At 43.4% G+C, this 14723-nt stretch overlaps 2 protein-coding genes across 2 annotated transcripts; both read right to left on the bottom strand.

Moving 5' to 3' along the window:
* Nucleotides 1-242: 242 nt before the first annotated feature.
* On the bottom strand, nt 243-473 carry LOC306940473 (cytochrome c oxidase subunit 6C-1-like; the record flags this gene model as incomplete). The annotated part of the gene is made up of 1 exon (XM_079525565.1): nt 243-473. One exon carries the CDS (start codon nt 471-473, stop codon nt 243-245), a length of 231 nt encoding a protein of 76 aa, XP_079381691.1.
* Nucleotides 474-7137: 6664 nt separating this feature from the next.
* LOC306941076 (kelch domain-containing protein 3-like) lies at nt 7138-8271 on the bottom strand (the record flags this gene model as incomplete). Its single annotated transcript, XM_079526381.1, has 1 exon — nt 7138-8271. One exon carries the CDS (start codon nt 8269-8271, stop codon nt 7138-7140), a length of 1134 nt encoding a protein of 377 aa, XP_079382507.1.
* Between the last annotated feature and the right edge of the window lie 6452 nt (nt 8272-14723).

The raw sequence follows: 14723 nt of genomic DNA, 5'->3' as shown, positions 1-14723 counted from the left end.
AACCATTCTTCTACAAATTATGTAGACTCAAATTAAATGAAGTAATGCAGATAGATGTTTAACAATAATGTATCTCTTGAGAACGTAATAAGAAACCAAATTGTTTTAGTTTTCATTTTACACTCAAGAGTTAAAGATCTATAAGGGTCCATTTGGTTACCAACTCTGCATCATTTAGCTGGGGACCACCTGGAACCCGCCTCAAGGACCACCGGTGGTCCCCGGACCACAGGTTGAAACGTTTACTCTCCAGAGGGCCGGGCACTCTGGAAGACCCCCGCCTCCCTCATGGCGCTGAACTCCTTGGCGGCGTCGTAGTGCTTGTAGTAGTCGGCGTAGGCCTGTTTCCGGGGATCCGAGACGCCGTACTTGTACGCGGCGGCGGCTATCAGGGACAGGGTGAACGCAACGCACAGATGGAAGCGCAGCCGCTTCCTCAGCAGAGCTCTCATCTCAGGCATGGGTATAGACATCGCCTTTTACAGTAGGGACAGCTGCTGACGCTGTGCTGGAAGGATCTGTTGATGTCAAACACTCTTAGATGTGGATTCCTCAAGGAAGGGAACTAGCAGTGAGTGTTGAACGTGACTTTGTCACTGAAGTTGTGCGATCCGGTTTTAAGTTGGCCGGATCCGATGCTGTTGTCGTCATGATGAGGTCGCAGTGAGTCAGCCATGCCCAAGTATGGAATGCTGGCTCCGTCTTTCCCAAATATGGAGGTCCATGATTTCAGGATTGGCCTGTTCTTTGTTGCAGCTAATGTCTTAGTTACAATAGCATTGTTGTGTAGCCAACTTTATTAATAGGATTAATGTTTTAAAATTTCTGATATTGTGAGCTCCTAGACGATTGATAAGCAAGTCACGGACATGCACATGGACACGTGTATGGTCTGCTCATGTGTGATATTAGATGCTGTGTTTGTATTCAGCAGTGACAATGAACCCTTTTCCTACTGATTCTTTGTGTTTGTGAGTCACATTTTCTCCCCTGCACTGGAAAATAGCATAATTATCCTCTCTGAATAGATTATCTAGCCAGATTCATTTCTCCATTAGTTTGTTCAACCCAAACCAGTGTGTTCCTAATAAGGTCCCCATCCTCACACAGACAGACTCGTAGTGAGAGCACAGCGTTGGTGCGACTACAAGTCAACTCCAACTTGAAGTTTCTTGTCACGTGTATTCGTGTAACACCTGAGTCGTAAAGGTAGTGTAGAACAGTTACCAAATTACAATAATGGGTTAGAATTTGGACTAGTTAGCTACTGGATGCTGTTAATAATGAGACCAGATGCAAGTCACTGAGTTGGCCAGCTCAATTTTTATATATTGAAATATAAAACAAAAATAAAACAATGTGCACAAACAATAGACAATGACTGGAGGTAGGTATACCAGGGTATCGATAAAATCATTTCTCAAGATTGTCTAATGATCTGAGTGTTTTTAAATCTTAGGGTGCACCCAACTACTCTGACTGACTAAACACTATATGCAATTCAGTTGCAGTACTTAAACCAGTACTGTTTAGTATTCAATATTCCACAATCAAGTACTCTTGAATTTGATTTAAAAAATAAACACTTCACAGCATGATTTTTTTTTATTGTAATAATAATAATAATAATATCTGGGACTTCTATAGCGCTTTTCTAATACCCAAAGACACTTTACATGTGTGGGGGCCGGGGGGGGGGGGGGGGGGGGGGGACAAGAGAAAAGGACAACTTTATTAGAAGAAAGAAAATAAGAATAAAACCAGTAAAACATTACAAGTAACAAGTTAAAAACACATCAGCTGGGGAATGCTAGTCTGAACAGGTGGGTTTTTTAGTGCGGTTTTGAAGGTGGGGAGTGAGGGGGCATCCCGGATCTGTTTGGGGAGGGCATTCCAGAGGGTAGGGGCGGCCACAGAGAAGGCCCTGTCGCCCCAGGTTTTGAGCCTGATCTTCTTGGGGATCACCAGGAGGCCGGCATCGCTGGACCTGAGGGAGCGGGATGGTGCGTGTGGTTCGAGGAGGGCGGAGAGGTAGGGGGGAGCCAGGTTGTGCAGAGACTTGTAGGTGGTGAGAAGTACTTTGAAATCAATTCTGTGTTTGATGGGGAGCCAATGGAGGTCACGGAGGACTGGGGTGATATGGTCTCTGGAGCGGGTGGAGGTGAGCAGGCGGGCAGCTGAGTTTTGGACGTATTGTAGTTTGTTGAGGGTTTTTGCAGTGGTTCCATAGAGGATGCTGTTGCAGTAGTCCAGTCGGGATGAGATGAAGGCGTGAATGAGGGTTTCGGCAGCTGAGGGTGTCAGGGAGGGGCGGAGACGGGCGATGTTTTTGAGGTGAAAAAATGCTGTTTTAGTGATGTGGTTTACGTGGGGGAGGAATGAGAGGGTAGGGTCGAAGATGACACCTAGGTTGCGGATGCGTGTGGAGGTAGTGACAAGGGAGCCGTCGATGGTGAGTGAGAAGTCCTGGGTGGAGCGGGTGAGGGAGTCGGGGCCGATGATAATTATTTCAGATTTGCTGCAGTTGAGTTTTAGGAACTTGTAACTTGTAACTGATGGATATTTTATAGACCGTTGACACACTGACTGTGCACAGGACAAACTGTAAGTTGAGACATGCAATACTGTGGTGACACACAGAAGACACAGAAGACACACCCCAGGGGGGGGGGAGGGTTGCTGTTGCTGGGGGGAGTGCTGTTCCTGACCTAATCTTAGGGACAGTGCCTATCTCGAACTGCTAATCAACAGCTGTGTGTGTGTGTGCGCAGGGAGCTTCCGGCTCTCTGCTCTCCTGTAAGAGGAGAATCATATCGGGTGTAAGACCTGATATGACTCTACTGTGTATTTGGGCTTTAATCATTTAGACTGGTTAACAATACAGTTTGAACTATTTCATTACATGTGTTCTGCATACTTCATATATAGTATAGATATTGAATTAGTCCTATTTGGTATAAAACTTATAGAGTGACACAGGAGCTGCATGCCATGTGTCCCTCCTCCTCCACCGGAAAATCCGGTGAGAGGAACATTGTGATTGGCTCCCATAAAGCGGAGGTAGTCTGTTTGTTTCCTCGGAGGTGGGATCTTAAAAGTTAGTAAATACGGTGACGCTGTGAAACTTCTGAGAGTTCACACTGATTAGCTACGATGTGACTCCACTGTATTCCACGGGGCTTTCTGCCCGTGGAAAGCCTTATACTGAGTGATTCTTCTGTTCAATAAAACTGATCAGATGTGACGACTAGAACCTGCGCTTGCCTGCCTTTCTTCCACTCTCGACCATCACTGCTACAAAGACACATTGGGTCACTTGGTGCAATAATATACATCATAAACTTTCAAAACGCAATTTACAATAAACCCATACACCACTAAGTGGCTATAAAATAGTACCAAAGACACAAATTGTCTACACCTTAGCGAGCGTGTGTAAATGTCTACTGTTAGGGCCTGCACTGCTTCTCACAGTGCAGAGAGTTGTGTGTATCAATCTTATTTGTCCAGTCATGCACTGTTCCTCACAGGGCAGAGGGTGTGGTGAGTATGCGTGTGACAATGTCCAGTTCTAGAGTGTGTGGTCTGTATCACCGCCCAATACTACACTGCTCCGTGCAGTGTGTGTGTGTGTGTGTGTGTGTGTGTGTGTGTGTGTGTGTGTGTGTGTGTGTGTGTGTGTGTGTGTGTGTGTGTGTGTGTGTGTGTGTGTGTGTGTGTGTGTGTGTGTGTGTGTGTGTGTGTGTGTGTGTGTGTGTGTGTGTGTGTGTGTGTGTGTGCCACACTGAGGACAAGTGCTACGGCCCTGGGTCTCTCCAAAGAGAATATAACAGGGGCTGGGTTCTTCCAATCACAGGTAGCTCACCATCTTTGGGCCGACCAGAGTCGGGCTGAATCAGACCAGATGAATCCAAACAAAGAACCTGACCTGCATAAAGCAAGGCCAGAGGCATCTCTGTGATAATCTCTAAAACATTGCCTTCATAAACACAATGCGGCATAAGGTTTCACTTCAAATACTTGAAGTACATATAGTCAACCTTTCAAATTCACATTACAATAAACAATTCAATTCAACAGTAGTCCAAACTGTATTAAATACATCTTCCTTTGGTGGTGTATCCCTTACACTCAAATTAGTAATTGCAGGGTCCATCAATTGTGAATGAGACACTACAAATACAAATGAGTGACATTGATTGGGAACACATTATTTTTACCAAATGAAATTATAATACACTTTTTAGCTGAACACCAAACAAACTTAAATTACAGTTTCATAACTCAATTCTTCATTGAACAAACAGCCAAGTCACCAGCAGTGCTGGGCCTTCACTCATGTATACACAACTAGCAGCTAATGCATCAAACACTGTCAATCACCAAGGTTTGCAAATGAAATCAGCACATCAGTTCTATTTAGATGACTCGATGTTGCTCCTCACAGCGGGCTAAAGTCATTAATGCTGTGTTGTGTTGTACACAACTGACATTTATTACTCTATGGTTGTCTTAGGCTGACGTTTTCTGGAGCTTTTCAGTTTTCCTCTCTGTTCCTCTCTCTGTCCTCGCTCTGATTGATTGGGATTCGTTTCACCTGCTGCTCAATTGGCACTTGTTCAGACAAGTTTGGGGTAGACACCACCCCATAACTCCTCAAATGATTGGGCCAGAGCTTACTGTCAGTCAAGCTGATAAAATGTAATGGCTGGATGAACTGATCTGAGGGGGTTTTCTGTGGGTATTTCAGTAGAATATTTTTTTTTACCAGTTATTTATTTATTTAATAATATTGAAGGATGATTTATCCCATTTCAATCAATTTTTATATATTTCATGCAAATGGTGATTTAGCCCATTTGAACCCATTTTCTGGACCTTGGTTACACACGTGGCACGTCACACATCTACAGCATTAAAGTTGAAGTGGCGGTAGGTGGTTGGTGGGTGTCCGTGTGCGAGCATGCACATATAACCATACTAGAGGTTCTGGCGGCTACGTGGCCCTCACATCTATACCATAATGAGAATTGAGAGCCATGGACGAATGATTGAAACCAAACCTGGGGTGATGGGGCTTTCTTAGTGCTGCCTGTTTTCTGTGGAACTCACTCCCAACTGACATCAAATCGGTCAACACCCTACTCCCTATTCCAATAGAATGTGTTGTGAGCTTGTAAATCAGCTATTTTTGGCGAAGAGATTTGGTGTAGAGGGAAAGAATCGACAGTATTCCACCGTATAGTCTGAAGACTCACCTCTTCAGACTCCACAAAAGGCTAAAATATGTAATTTAGATAGCATTGTGTGTAGACATAGCATTGCATTGTTTATACTTATAGTTTCATTGTACAGATACTCTACTGTTAGGGTAGGTTCTTAGTTTACTTTTGATCCTAGAAGACTATGGCTCTGTATTTGATATATTACCTTGTGTTGTTCTTGCTTACTGTAAATCACTGGATTAAATGCCAGTGATTTACACTAATTGTAAATTAGTGTATGTCAAGATTTAAGATTTATGTAGTCCTATCCTATTGAAAAAAGGTTTCATAGGGATGACAGTAATGCAACACTTAATTTGAAGCTTTTCACTATAACACATTTGAAGCTTGAAGTTATCTGATCCCACTGTACATGCAACACAATGCTTCTGTTATGATCAGCACCATGGACAGATCCATTTTGGCACTGCTGCTCATGCATACTACTGCATGGCGCAGCGCTGTCCATGGTGCTGAAGGGAGTAGAGCAGAGAGGGAGACGGGGGGGGGGGGGGGGGGGTGGGAATTGGTATTGTTTTGCATCTTTAAGACATACAGGTCCATCTCAATGAATTAGAATATTGTGTAAAAGTTCATTTTCTTCAGTAATATAATTCAAAAAGTGAAACTTTCATAATTCGTTGCTGTAGGGAGGAAACCTCATAACTCAATTTTTTAGGTTTTTGATTTTATTCCATAAATCTAAAACAGCTAACTCCACCACCTCTCTCCTTCTCAATTAATTGGCAATATCCAAAGTCACAACACCAACTTTGATGAGGCAGTATTGCATCGTTTACAAAATATAAGATTTGATTAATTTCCTTAAAAACTTATGTCATTTCCTGAAAAATGAACATTTTGGAGTTAGGAGGTTTCCTCCGGACAGCAGAGATATATTCTCAATTAATTGTGCATAAAGTTAAGTTTTTAAAACTTTTTTTGTTTTAATCTTGATGATTATGGTGTACAGCTCATGAAAATCAAAAGATCCTATCTCAATGAACTAGAATATTTTAACTAACTAAAAAAAAGAGAAATGTCGAATGGTTTCAGTATGAGTAGGCTACATTGTGCTTCAGTGTGTTGACAAGCTTCATGGAGATGCTAATTTTCCTTTCCAGCTCGATTTGGCACCTGCCCACAGTGCCAATACTACTAGTAACTGGTGTACTGACCATGGAATTACAGTATTACTGTGCTTAACTGACCAGCCAACTGGCCTGACCTGAACCCCAATCTAGGTTGTATTGTCAAGAGGAAGGTATGAGACATTGATTGAATTGATTGATTGAAATCTTTATTTGAATATGCAATTTAAAACAATATAAACAGAAACGACAGAATAAGTACAAAATAATAAAAAAAGCAAATTCAAAAGGAGTGGGAAGAAGCAAAGCTTATATCTCCCACCCCCTTTCCATCATGGGTGTATGATGGACATAAGACCTCAACAGTGCAACAGTGCACCTCCATGCCACGACCCATTGATGAAATAATTTGTTCAAAGGTACCCCAGACCAAGTATTAACTGCATACATTTATATACTTTTCAGATGGTCGATATTTCTCGTTTAAAAAACACGTTTTTTTAGTGGTTTTGTAAAGTATTCGAATTCATTGAGATAGGATTTTTTGAGTGGTGTAAACTACTCCTACGACTGGCTTTGTTAGTTTACGTGTCTGTCTGTCTGTGCTCAAAAAATGAGCATGGTTGCTACGGTCACCCAGTTCACCCGGGTGTGATTTCATTACCTCAGACATTACGTCAGACCACAGCTGATCAGGCTATATAAGACCTTACACCACTCAGTTCACACGGGTGTGATTTTTTGTTTTAATCTTGATGATTATGGCATACAGCTCATGAAAATCAAACCGGCTTTCTTATCACCGGCTTTCCTATCACCGGCTTTCTTTGTTTCTTCTCATAGTTTTTGTCGCTGTTGGTGTTGGTAGTCATGGCGGCCAGTTCCCACCTGATGTCATGTGGGAGTTCCGATCGCACCAGTCGGTGCTGAATAACTGCTAGCTTGCACAACGACTTCAAACTAGGACTTAAGTCCAAGATGTACACATCATCGGGGTATACATTATCTCCACGGTCTTTAACGGGATTGTGATGTCCACCAAATACGACCAAGCGATCTCCCACCATGCCACAGCCCATCTGACACATCCGAAACGGGCCTTTCCCTTTGGGCTTAACCTCCTTCCAGGAGAAGGTCTCCGGGTTGAATTTCCACAGGTCATTGTATGTCCGGACGTAAGTGGTCCCCAAAGGCCTGTGGTTTTCATTGCCAAATATGCACAGCTCTCCGTTGTAGAGAAAGGCTCCATGACAGCTGCAGTGCAGCTGTGCAGAAGGCGTGTTCAGCCAAGCGTTCGTCTCCGTGTCAAACACTCTCATTTCCTTATCGGAGCCCCCAAATACAAACATCTTTGTCCCGATGATGGTGGCCGAGTGATGTTTTAGATAATGCGATTGCTTTCCTTTGGTGTCAACTAAAGACCAGACCATCGTGGTGGTGTCCAACGTGCAGATGTCATTATAGCTAATAGTTGATTCCCCATGAAATCCATGGAACTCTCCGCCATAGACATACATGACCTTCCCCAAGGCGCATGCCGAGTGGTGTGCCCTCGCTTTAGGGACGGCACCAGAAACCCTTCCGGGATTGAACCACCTGTGGGAGACCGCGTCAAATGCATAAAGCCTGTTCCCCCTGTTTCCTCCCCACACGTAGATTACGTGTTCTATCGGCACAGCTTTGTGGCCGCTCCGATAGGTGGGCACCTCGGGGGGACATTGGTGTCTTTCCCCCGTCACCGGGGGCAACGTCGTCCACGTCAAAGACACCGTGTTGAAGATGTTCACGTCAAGCCGATGGAGCTCGTCGTCGTCGCGGGAAAACCCAAAGACGTACAGCTTGTCCTTCACGGCGGCGGTGGCGCATTGCCAGGACGGGAATGGTGCTCCGTTCACACGTACGGTCCAGCGGAACATTTCTCGACGCCGTAGATCGAGAGATGGATTCGGTTCAGTGGTCACAAAGGTCACAGGTTTGGTAGATGATCCAAAGTTGAGGGGTTGTGTTTTCCTGTCAGTGAAGCTGATTACTGCCGATCTCCCTTATATGGTTAATGTAATCTCTCGCTCTACACGGCAGACGGTCTCTTCTGTTCTGCAGCGTTCGCCGGTGGATAACTGTACTTGTTGTTGTTAAAAGTTGCTAAATGAGTTATTATTTTTTGACGATTCATTTTAATTCATGAGTCGTTGTGGTGACGACATTGTGATGTCATTGTGTGATGTCAGAGTAACCAATGACGCTTCTCTAAAACAGTGGTTCCCAAAGTGGGGTCTGGGGACCCCCAGGGGTCCTTGAGGGAGTTCTAGGGGGTCCCCAGCTAAATGATAGTTTGGAACCAAATGGACCCTTATGGGTCTGTAACTCTGATAGTGTACAAATCGAACCAAATGGACCCTGATGGGTCCATTTGGTTTCATTTGTACACCCTATGAGAAATGTTCCACTGGACCGTATGTGTGAACGGAGCACCACACCCATCCTGGCAATGCGCTACCGCCGCGGTGAAGGACAAGCTGTACGTCTTTGGGTTTTTCCGCGACGATGACGAGCTCCGTCGGCTTGACGTAAACATCTTGAACATGGTGTCTTTGACGTGGACGACGTTGCCCCCGGTGACAAATTGGAAAAGACACCAATGTCCCCCCGAGGTGCCCACCTATCGGAGCGGCCACAAAGCTGTGCAGGGGGAACAGGCTTTATGCATTTGATGCGGTCTCCCACAGGTGGTTCAATCCCGGAAGGGTTTCTGGTGCCGTCCCTAAAGCGAGGGCTCACCACTCGGCATGCGCCTTGGGGAAGGTCATGTATGTCTATGGAGGAGAGTTATATGGATTTGATGGGGAATCAACTATTAGCTATAATGACATCTGCACGTTGGACACCACCACGATGGTCTGGTCTTTAGTTGACACCAAAGGAAAGCAATCGCATTATCTAAAACATCACTCGGCCACCATCATCGGGACAAAGATGTTTGTATTTGGGGGCTCCGATAAGGAAATGAGAGTGTTTGACACAGAGACGAACGCTTGGCTGAACACGCCTTCTGCACAGCTGCACTGCAGCTGTCATGGAGCCTTTCTCTACAACGGAGAGCTGTGCATATTTGGCAATGAAAACCTCCACGGGCCTTTGGGTACCACTTACGTCCTGACATACAATGCTGTGGAAATTCATAGGATACAACAGTACGTCCTCCCGGTGGGGGCTCCTCACTGGCAGGTGAGTCAGTATAGGATACAACAGTACGTCATCCCGGTGGGGGCTCCTCACTGACAGGTGAGTCGGCAGGATACAACACAGATGTGGGGAGTAATGTCTGACGTAATTAAATCACCCTCGGGTGAACTGGGTGACCGTAGCAACCATGCTCATTTTTTTTAGCACAGACAGACACGTAAACTAACAAAGCCAGTCGTAGGAGTGGTTTACACCACTCCTACGACTGGCTTTGTTAGTTTACACCACTCAAAATCAGTCTATATAAGACCTTACACCACTCAGTTCACACGGGTGTGATTTTTGATTTTCATGAGCTGTACGCCATAATCATCAAGATTAAAACAAAAAATCACACCCGTGTGAACTGAGTGGTGTAAGGTCTTATATAGCCTGATCAGCTGTGGTCTGACGTAATGTCTGAGGTAATGAAATCACACCCGGGTGAACTGGGTGACCGTAGCAACCATGCTCATTTTTGAGCATGCTCATGGTTGTGAAATCACATCCAGGTGTGATTTCATTACGTCAGATCAGAGCTGATCAGGCTATATAATACCTTACCTTATATAATACCTCACATCGGACAAAAACTCCAGCTGAATCAACTTCATGGTCACAAATCATCACATCAGAAGACGAGTCTACCTAGCCAAAGATCTTTAACGTCAGACATTACGTCAGACCACAGCTGATCATGCTATATAAAACCTTACACCACTCAGTTCACACGGGTGTGATTTTTTAATTATATTACGGAAGAAAATGAATGCTATGCTCCGATTGCCTAAATTGTGCAAGGAAGCTCAGGTTTAATAATGATGTGAAGAAAATGTTATATTTTCTTTTGAAATAGTGGTCTTGTGCTGCATGTTTATTTAGTTTTTCGGGGGATATTGAATGGTTAAATCGATGCATTTCATTAAACCTACCACCAAGTCAATTTGAGTTTGTGGCATGGCAATCTGCTCCAAGTATTCCTATTTCAGATTATGGCCTAATACATGCAAAAGGAAAAGTAGGGCGTTGTTTGTTTGTCTTGTCAAAACACCAATATATTGCCACCACAGGATTAAAGAAATGCAGAAATAGACACCATCCCTTACAATAATGTGGTCTTTCAAAACAGGCCTGAAAAGCCATCTAACAGGAGACCACAAGGGGAGGTAATGCAATTTTCCCATAGAAAGGAGGTGACATTCACTGCCAACATTGTACATTGTGTACCTTTGTACATGTTCTGTTTTTGTTAATGATATTGTGTGTTTTTATGTTGATTAATTGAATAAATACTGTAGGACCACAATGGAAACAAGTCCCCATGACTCTTCTGTGTTATCCTTTTAGCCTAAAATGTCTGACTGTACCTTGTGCTGTTTACGTTTCTGTCTAATAAAATATTCAATCAATCAATCAATCAATCAATCAATCAAAACAGGATAGAAAAAGGAGGTTCAGGCGGTACACTTATTTATTCATGAAGCTGGATTTCTTTCACTTACAAACTTAACCAACTTTGGTACGCTTGACACAAATAAAAGCATTAATGTAGCTTCTTTTATGACAGCTACTGGTAAAAGATGTGGTCTATACTTACGGTACTTCTCCTGAGGGAATGGTTATGGGCTCCCTATTGGCCCATAACGTTTCCCTGATGGGTAAATTGTCTGACATTTGCGAGCTAAAAACAGCTACATAGTAAGGGCATTTTATCAGGTATTTGACCAATCTGGGAACTAAATCGTTACCAAGAAATTTCTTCACCAATGTGTTTCTAAAGGTGTCTAATAACATGTACTAAAAGTTTGAAATTCAACTCCCGTGGGAAATTGAGTTATTAGCATAATATGTGACCATACCATTAACATCCTATATAAGGCAAAAAAGTCCAAATTTCATAATTCTTTCAGTAGCATGTGACATATGAAACTAGGGGGTTTTCATGATTCTGAATCCATTCCAAGCATTAGTTTTGCACAAAAAACACTCCTTGGGCTAAATTAGGCCATATCCAAATGTGCTGACCTCATCACGTTTGTGATGACGGCTATGGCCGTTTTCCTCCCAAGGAGTGCTTTTTGTGCAAAACTAATGCTTGGAATGGATTCAGAATCATGAAAACCCCCTAGTTTCATTATGTCACATGCTACTGAAAGAATGATGACATTTGGACTTTTTTGCCTTATATAGGATGTTAATGGTATGGTCACATATTATGCTAATAACTCAATTTCCCACGGGAGTTGAATTTCAAACTTTTAGTACATGTTATTAGACACATTTTAGAAACACATTGGTGAAGAAATTTCTTGGTAACGATTTAGTTCCCAGATTTTCATAGATTTCTCTTACTATAGAGTCAAACGGTTCATTAGCTAGGTAGCGCAAGATAGCACAGTGCCAAGTTAGGCTAGCCACGTAAACCATCTAGACTTGGACACTGGACCTGATGAGTTGGCCCTATATGTGGACCGCTTTTTCCGTCTACACCAAATCGGTTTGCCTGAAACAGCCACTCAACAAGCTCACGACATGATGCATTGTGATCTCGTTAATTCGATATGTGTGCCTAATGTACCCCCCAGAAAATGAATGCTGATCAAGGGGCTAGTTAGCTACTTCAATCACTGGCAGGCTTGTGTTCAGCAGAGGAATTCATGTCGGTGATTGATAGGGACAGCTTTTGAAGGGAGGGCAGTACTCCCTACAACCATATTAAACCTCTGTGGTATAATATAAACAATAATTTAAATCATTTAATTCCCTCCCAACTCATTCCCATGACAAACTGTTTAATTAAACGACAATAAAACAATAACTAAAATGTGTGTGTGCGCCCAAGGCATGCTGGGACCCTCCCTCCCTTGTCCAATGCACACTATGAACACTATACTAATTTATATAGCGCAGTATACCTGCAGTCCCGCTATGTCGCTAAAACAGCAGTATAGGCTACTAGTCCCAAATGTAAGTGGTGATTGAGATAACATTTAACTATTTGTCATTCATATGGTTGTTGTTGTTGTGGAAATAATAAAAAGCCCCCTAGAACTGGAGGTCATGAACTTGGGTGACATCATGTCGGTGTACTCTTTGGCCTGTAGAGTGCACCAACGTGATGTCACTGATCACATGACTCCAAGTTCTAGACCTCCAGTTCTAGGCTAAAAAGAAGGGGGTGCTTTCTTATTATTTCCACACAAACTAAGCTTACGTCTAAGGTATATTAATGACATAGTTCAATGTTGAAAATGAGTGGCATTCCCCTTGAAGTTTATTCTTGAGCGGTACTATAACTGCCACAACATGTGACATTGTGTGTTTGTGTGTCTACTAGTCAGTAGCAGCATGGTTAACTGTGGTTACCGCCATGTGTGGGCCTAATACATCATCATACATCAACATCATGATAAAAAGGCACCGCTCACTTGCGTGTGATTTTTTTTTGATGATCTGTACTTGAGTATTTGTACTTATTACTTTCACTCCAGTGCATTTCAAAGTCAAATATTGTACTTTTGACTTACATTTCTAGGTAAGAAATAAAAAGTGCATTAGGAATTAACTAATTTAGCCCTATTTCAAGTATAGTGAAAATAGTATTATAAAATCTGACATTTTAAATGGAGCAACCACGTCTCATATACTGTACCATTGTTGAAGTGTCCTTGAGCAAGACTCTGAACCCCCTAAAGCCTATTCATACTCCAGTTGTAGGTGATAAGCTACTCACTTTTTCGGTGGTTAGTGAAAACAGAGAGATGTGTTTGGGTGAGTGGTGAGTCGCTTATCACTGCGGCGTGACGTCATGTTATAGTTTTCAGTGATCACCCTTATCTCCTAATACTGAGTAGTATGAATAGGCCTTAATTGCTCCCGACGTGCAGGTTGGTGCCTTGCATGTGTGTGTGAATGGGTGAATGTAATGCACAGTCTATGTAAAGCGCTTTGGATAAAAGCGCTATATACTGTAAATGCACCATTTACCATGTGTGAATGTTGTGTCATTTATACCAGTGGTTTTCAAAATGGGGTCCTTGAGGTGGTGCCAGGGGGTCCCCCGCTAAATGTGTTAATATAGCATGAAACGTTTAAACACATTATCCCCTATATACATCAGCTATTTGAAAATAGATGATCTGCAAGCTTGTAGATCTGTGACCACTTACTGTACATATGAATTTGGTAGACTTTACATGAAAAGGTTTGAGAGCCACTGATTTACACTTTATGTCGGAACGCTGTGTACGTATATAATGCTCTGTGCAGACGCTCCTCTGTTGCAGTCCTTGCATCAGAAAGTGTTGCTATATCTCTATGAAATATCAATGCTACCCACCTCCCACGATTCTGTCTCCACTATGCCAATCAAACACACAGTATGCCTTACTCTATACTTTACCGTTGTTTCTCCCTGCTTCTTCTTGCACACACAGCTGTGGCAGGGAAACCGCCATGACGCTCCCCGAAGCACCTTGAAAAATGCATGATGGGTACATCATCCTCTTCGATCCTCATTTCCTGGCCTACCTTGTTTCTGGTAAGTGTACACATACATCATAAGGCCTACATAAAGCAAGCCAAGGGTCTATAAATCATGCAACGTGACACGCTTGGAGCGCCGCGGCACATATGCCTTTCATGTGTGCGTACACTGTTATTCTTGCCTTACCAAGCCCCTGCTTTCATGTGTGCGTATATACTGTTATTCTTGCCTTACCAAGCCCCTGCTCCTCGCAGCAGGCTGCTGTTCGTTCCGGGGAGTGTGAAGAAACCCCCGCAATATGATGCACTTTTGAAACGTTATTGTCAGCCACTGATGCGGCAAAAGGCTATTGATTCTTAATTTGCTCTGCCCGACGTGCCCGTGCATTCACTGAAGCAGAAATCACTTTGAATGGCGCTTTGTAGATCTGCGGGTATAATTATTGTGCCATAAACTGCGAGTGCCGGCTTGAAGTTTGAGCTGGCGGGGGGGGGGGGGGGGGGGTGGGGGGGTGGTGGTATGTGGGCTGCATATCCAGATTCGGCTCAAGTATGTATTTTTCGGAACATAAAACATCCAACATTTCGTTGGGGCCCAAATGAAAACGATCCAAAAGATCATGCCTTTGTCTTATTAACAGCGGCGCATTGACGGGAGACT

Source organism: Electrona antarctica, assembly GCF_951216825.1.
Source record: "Electrona antarctica genome assembly, chromosome: 17".
Classification (NCBI taxonomy): Eukaryota; Metazoa; Chordata; class Actinopteri; order Myctophiformes; family Myctophidae; genus Electrona; species Electrona antarctica.
This window is presented reverse-complemented; position numbering and strand designations above follow the sequence as displayed.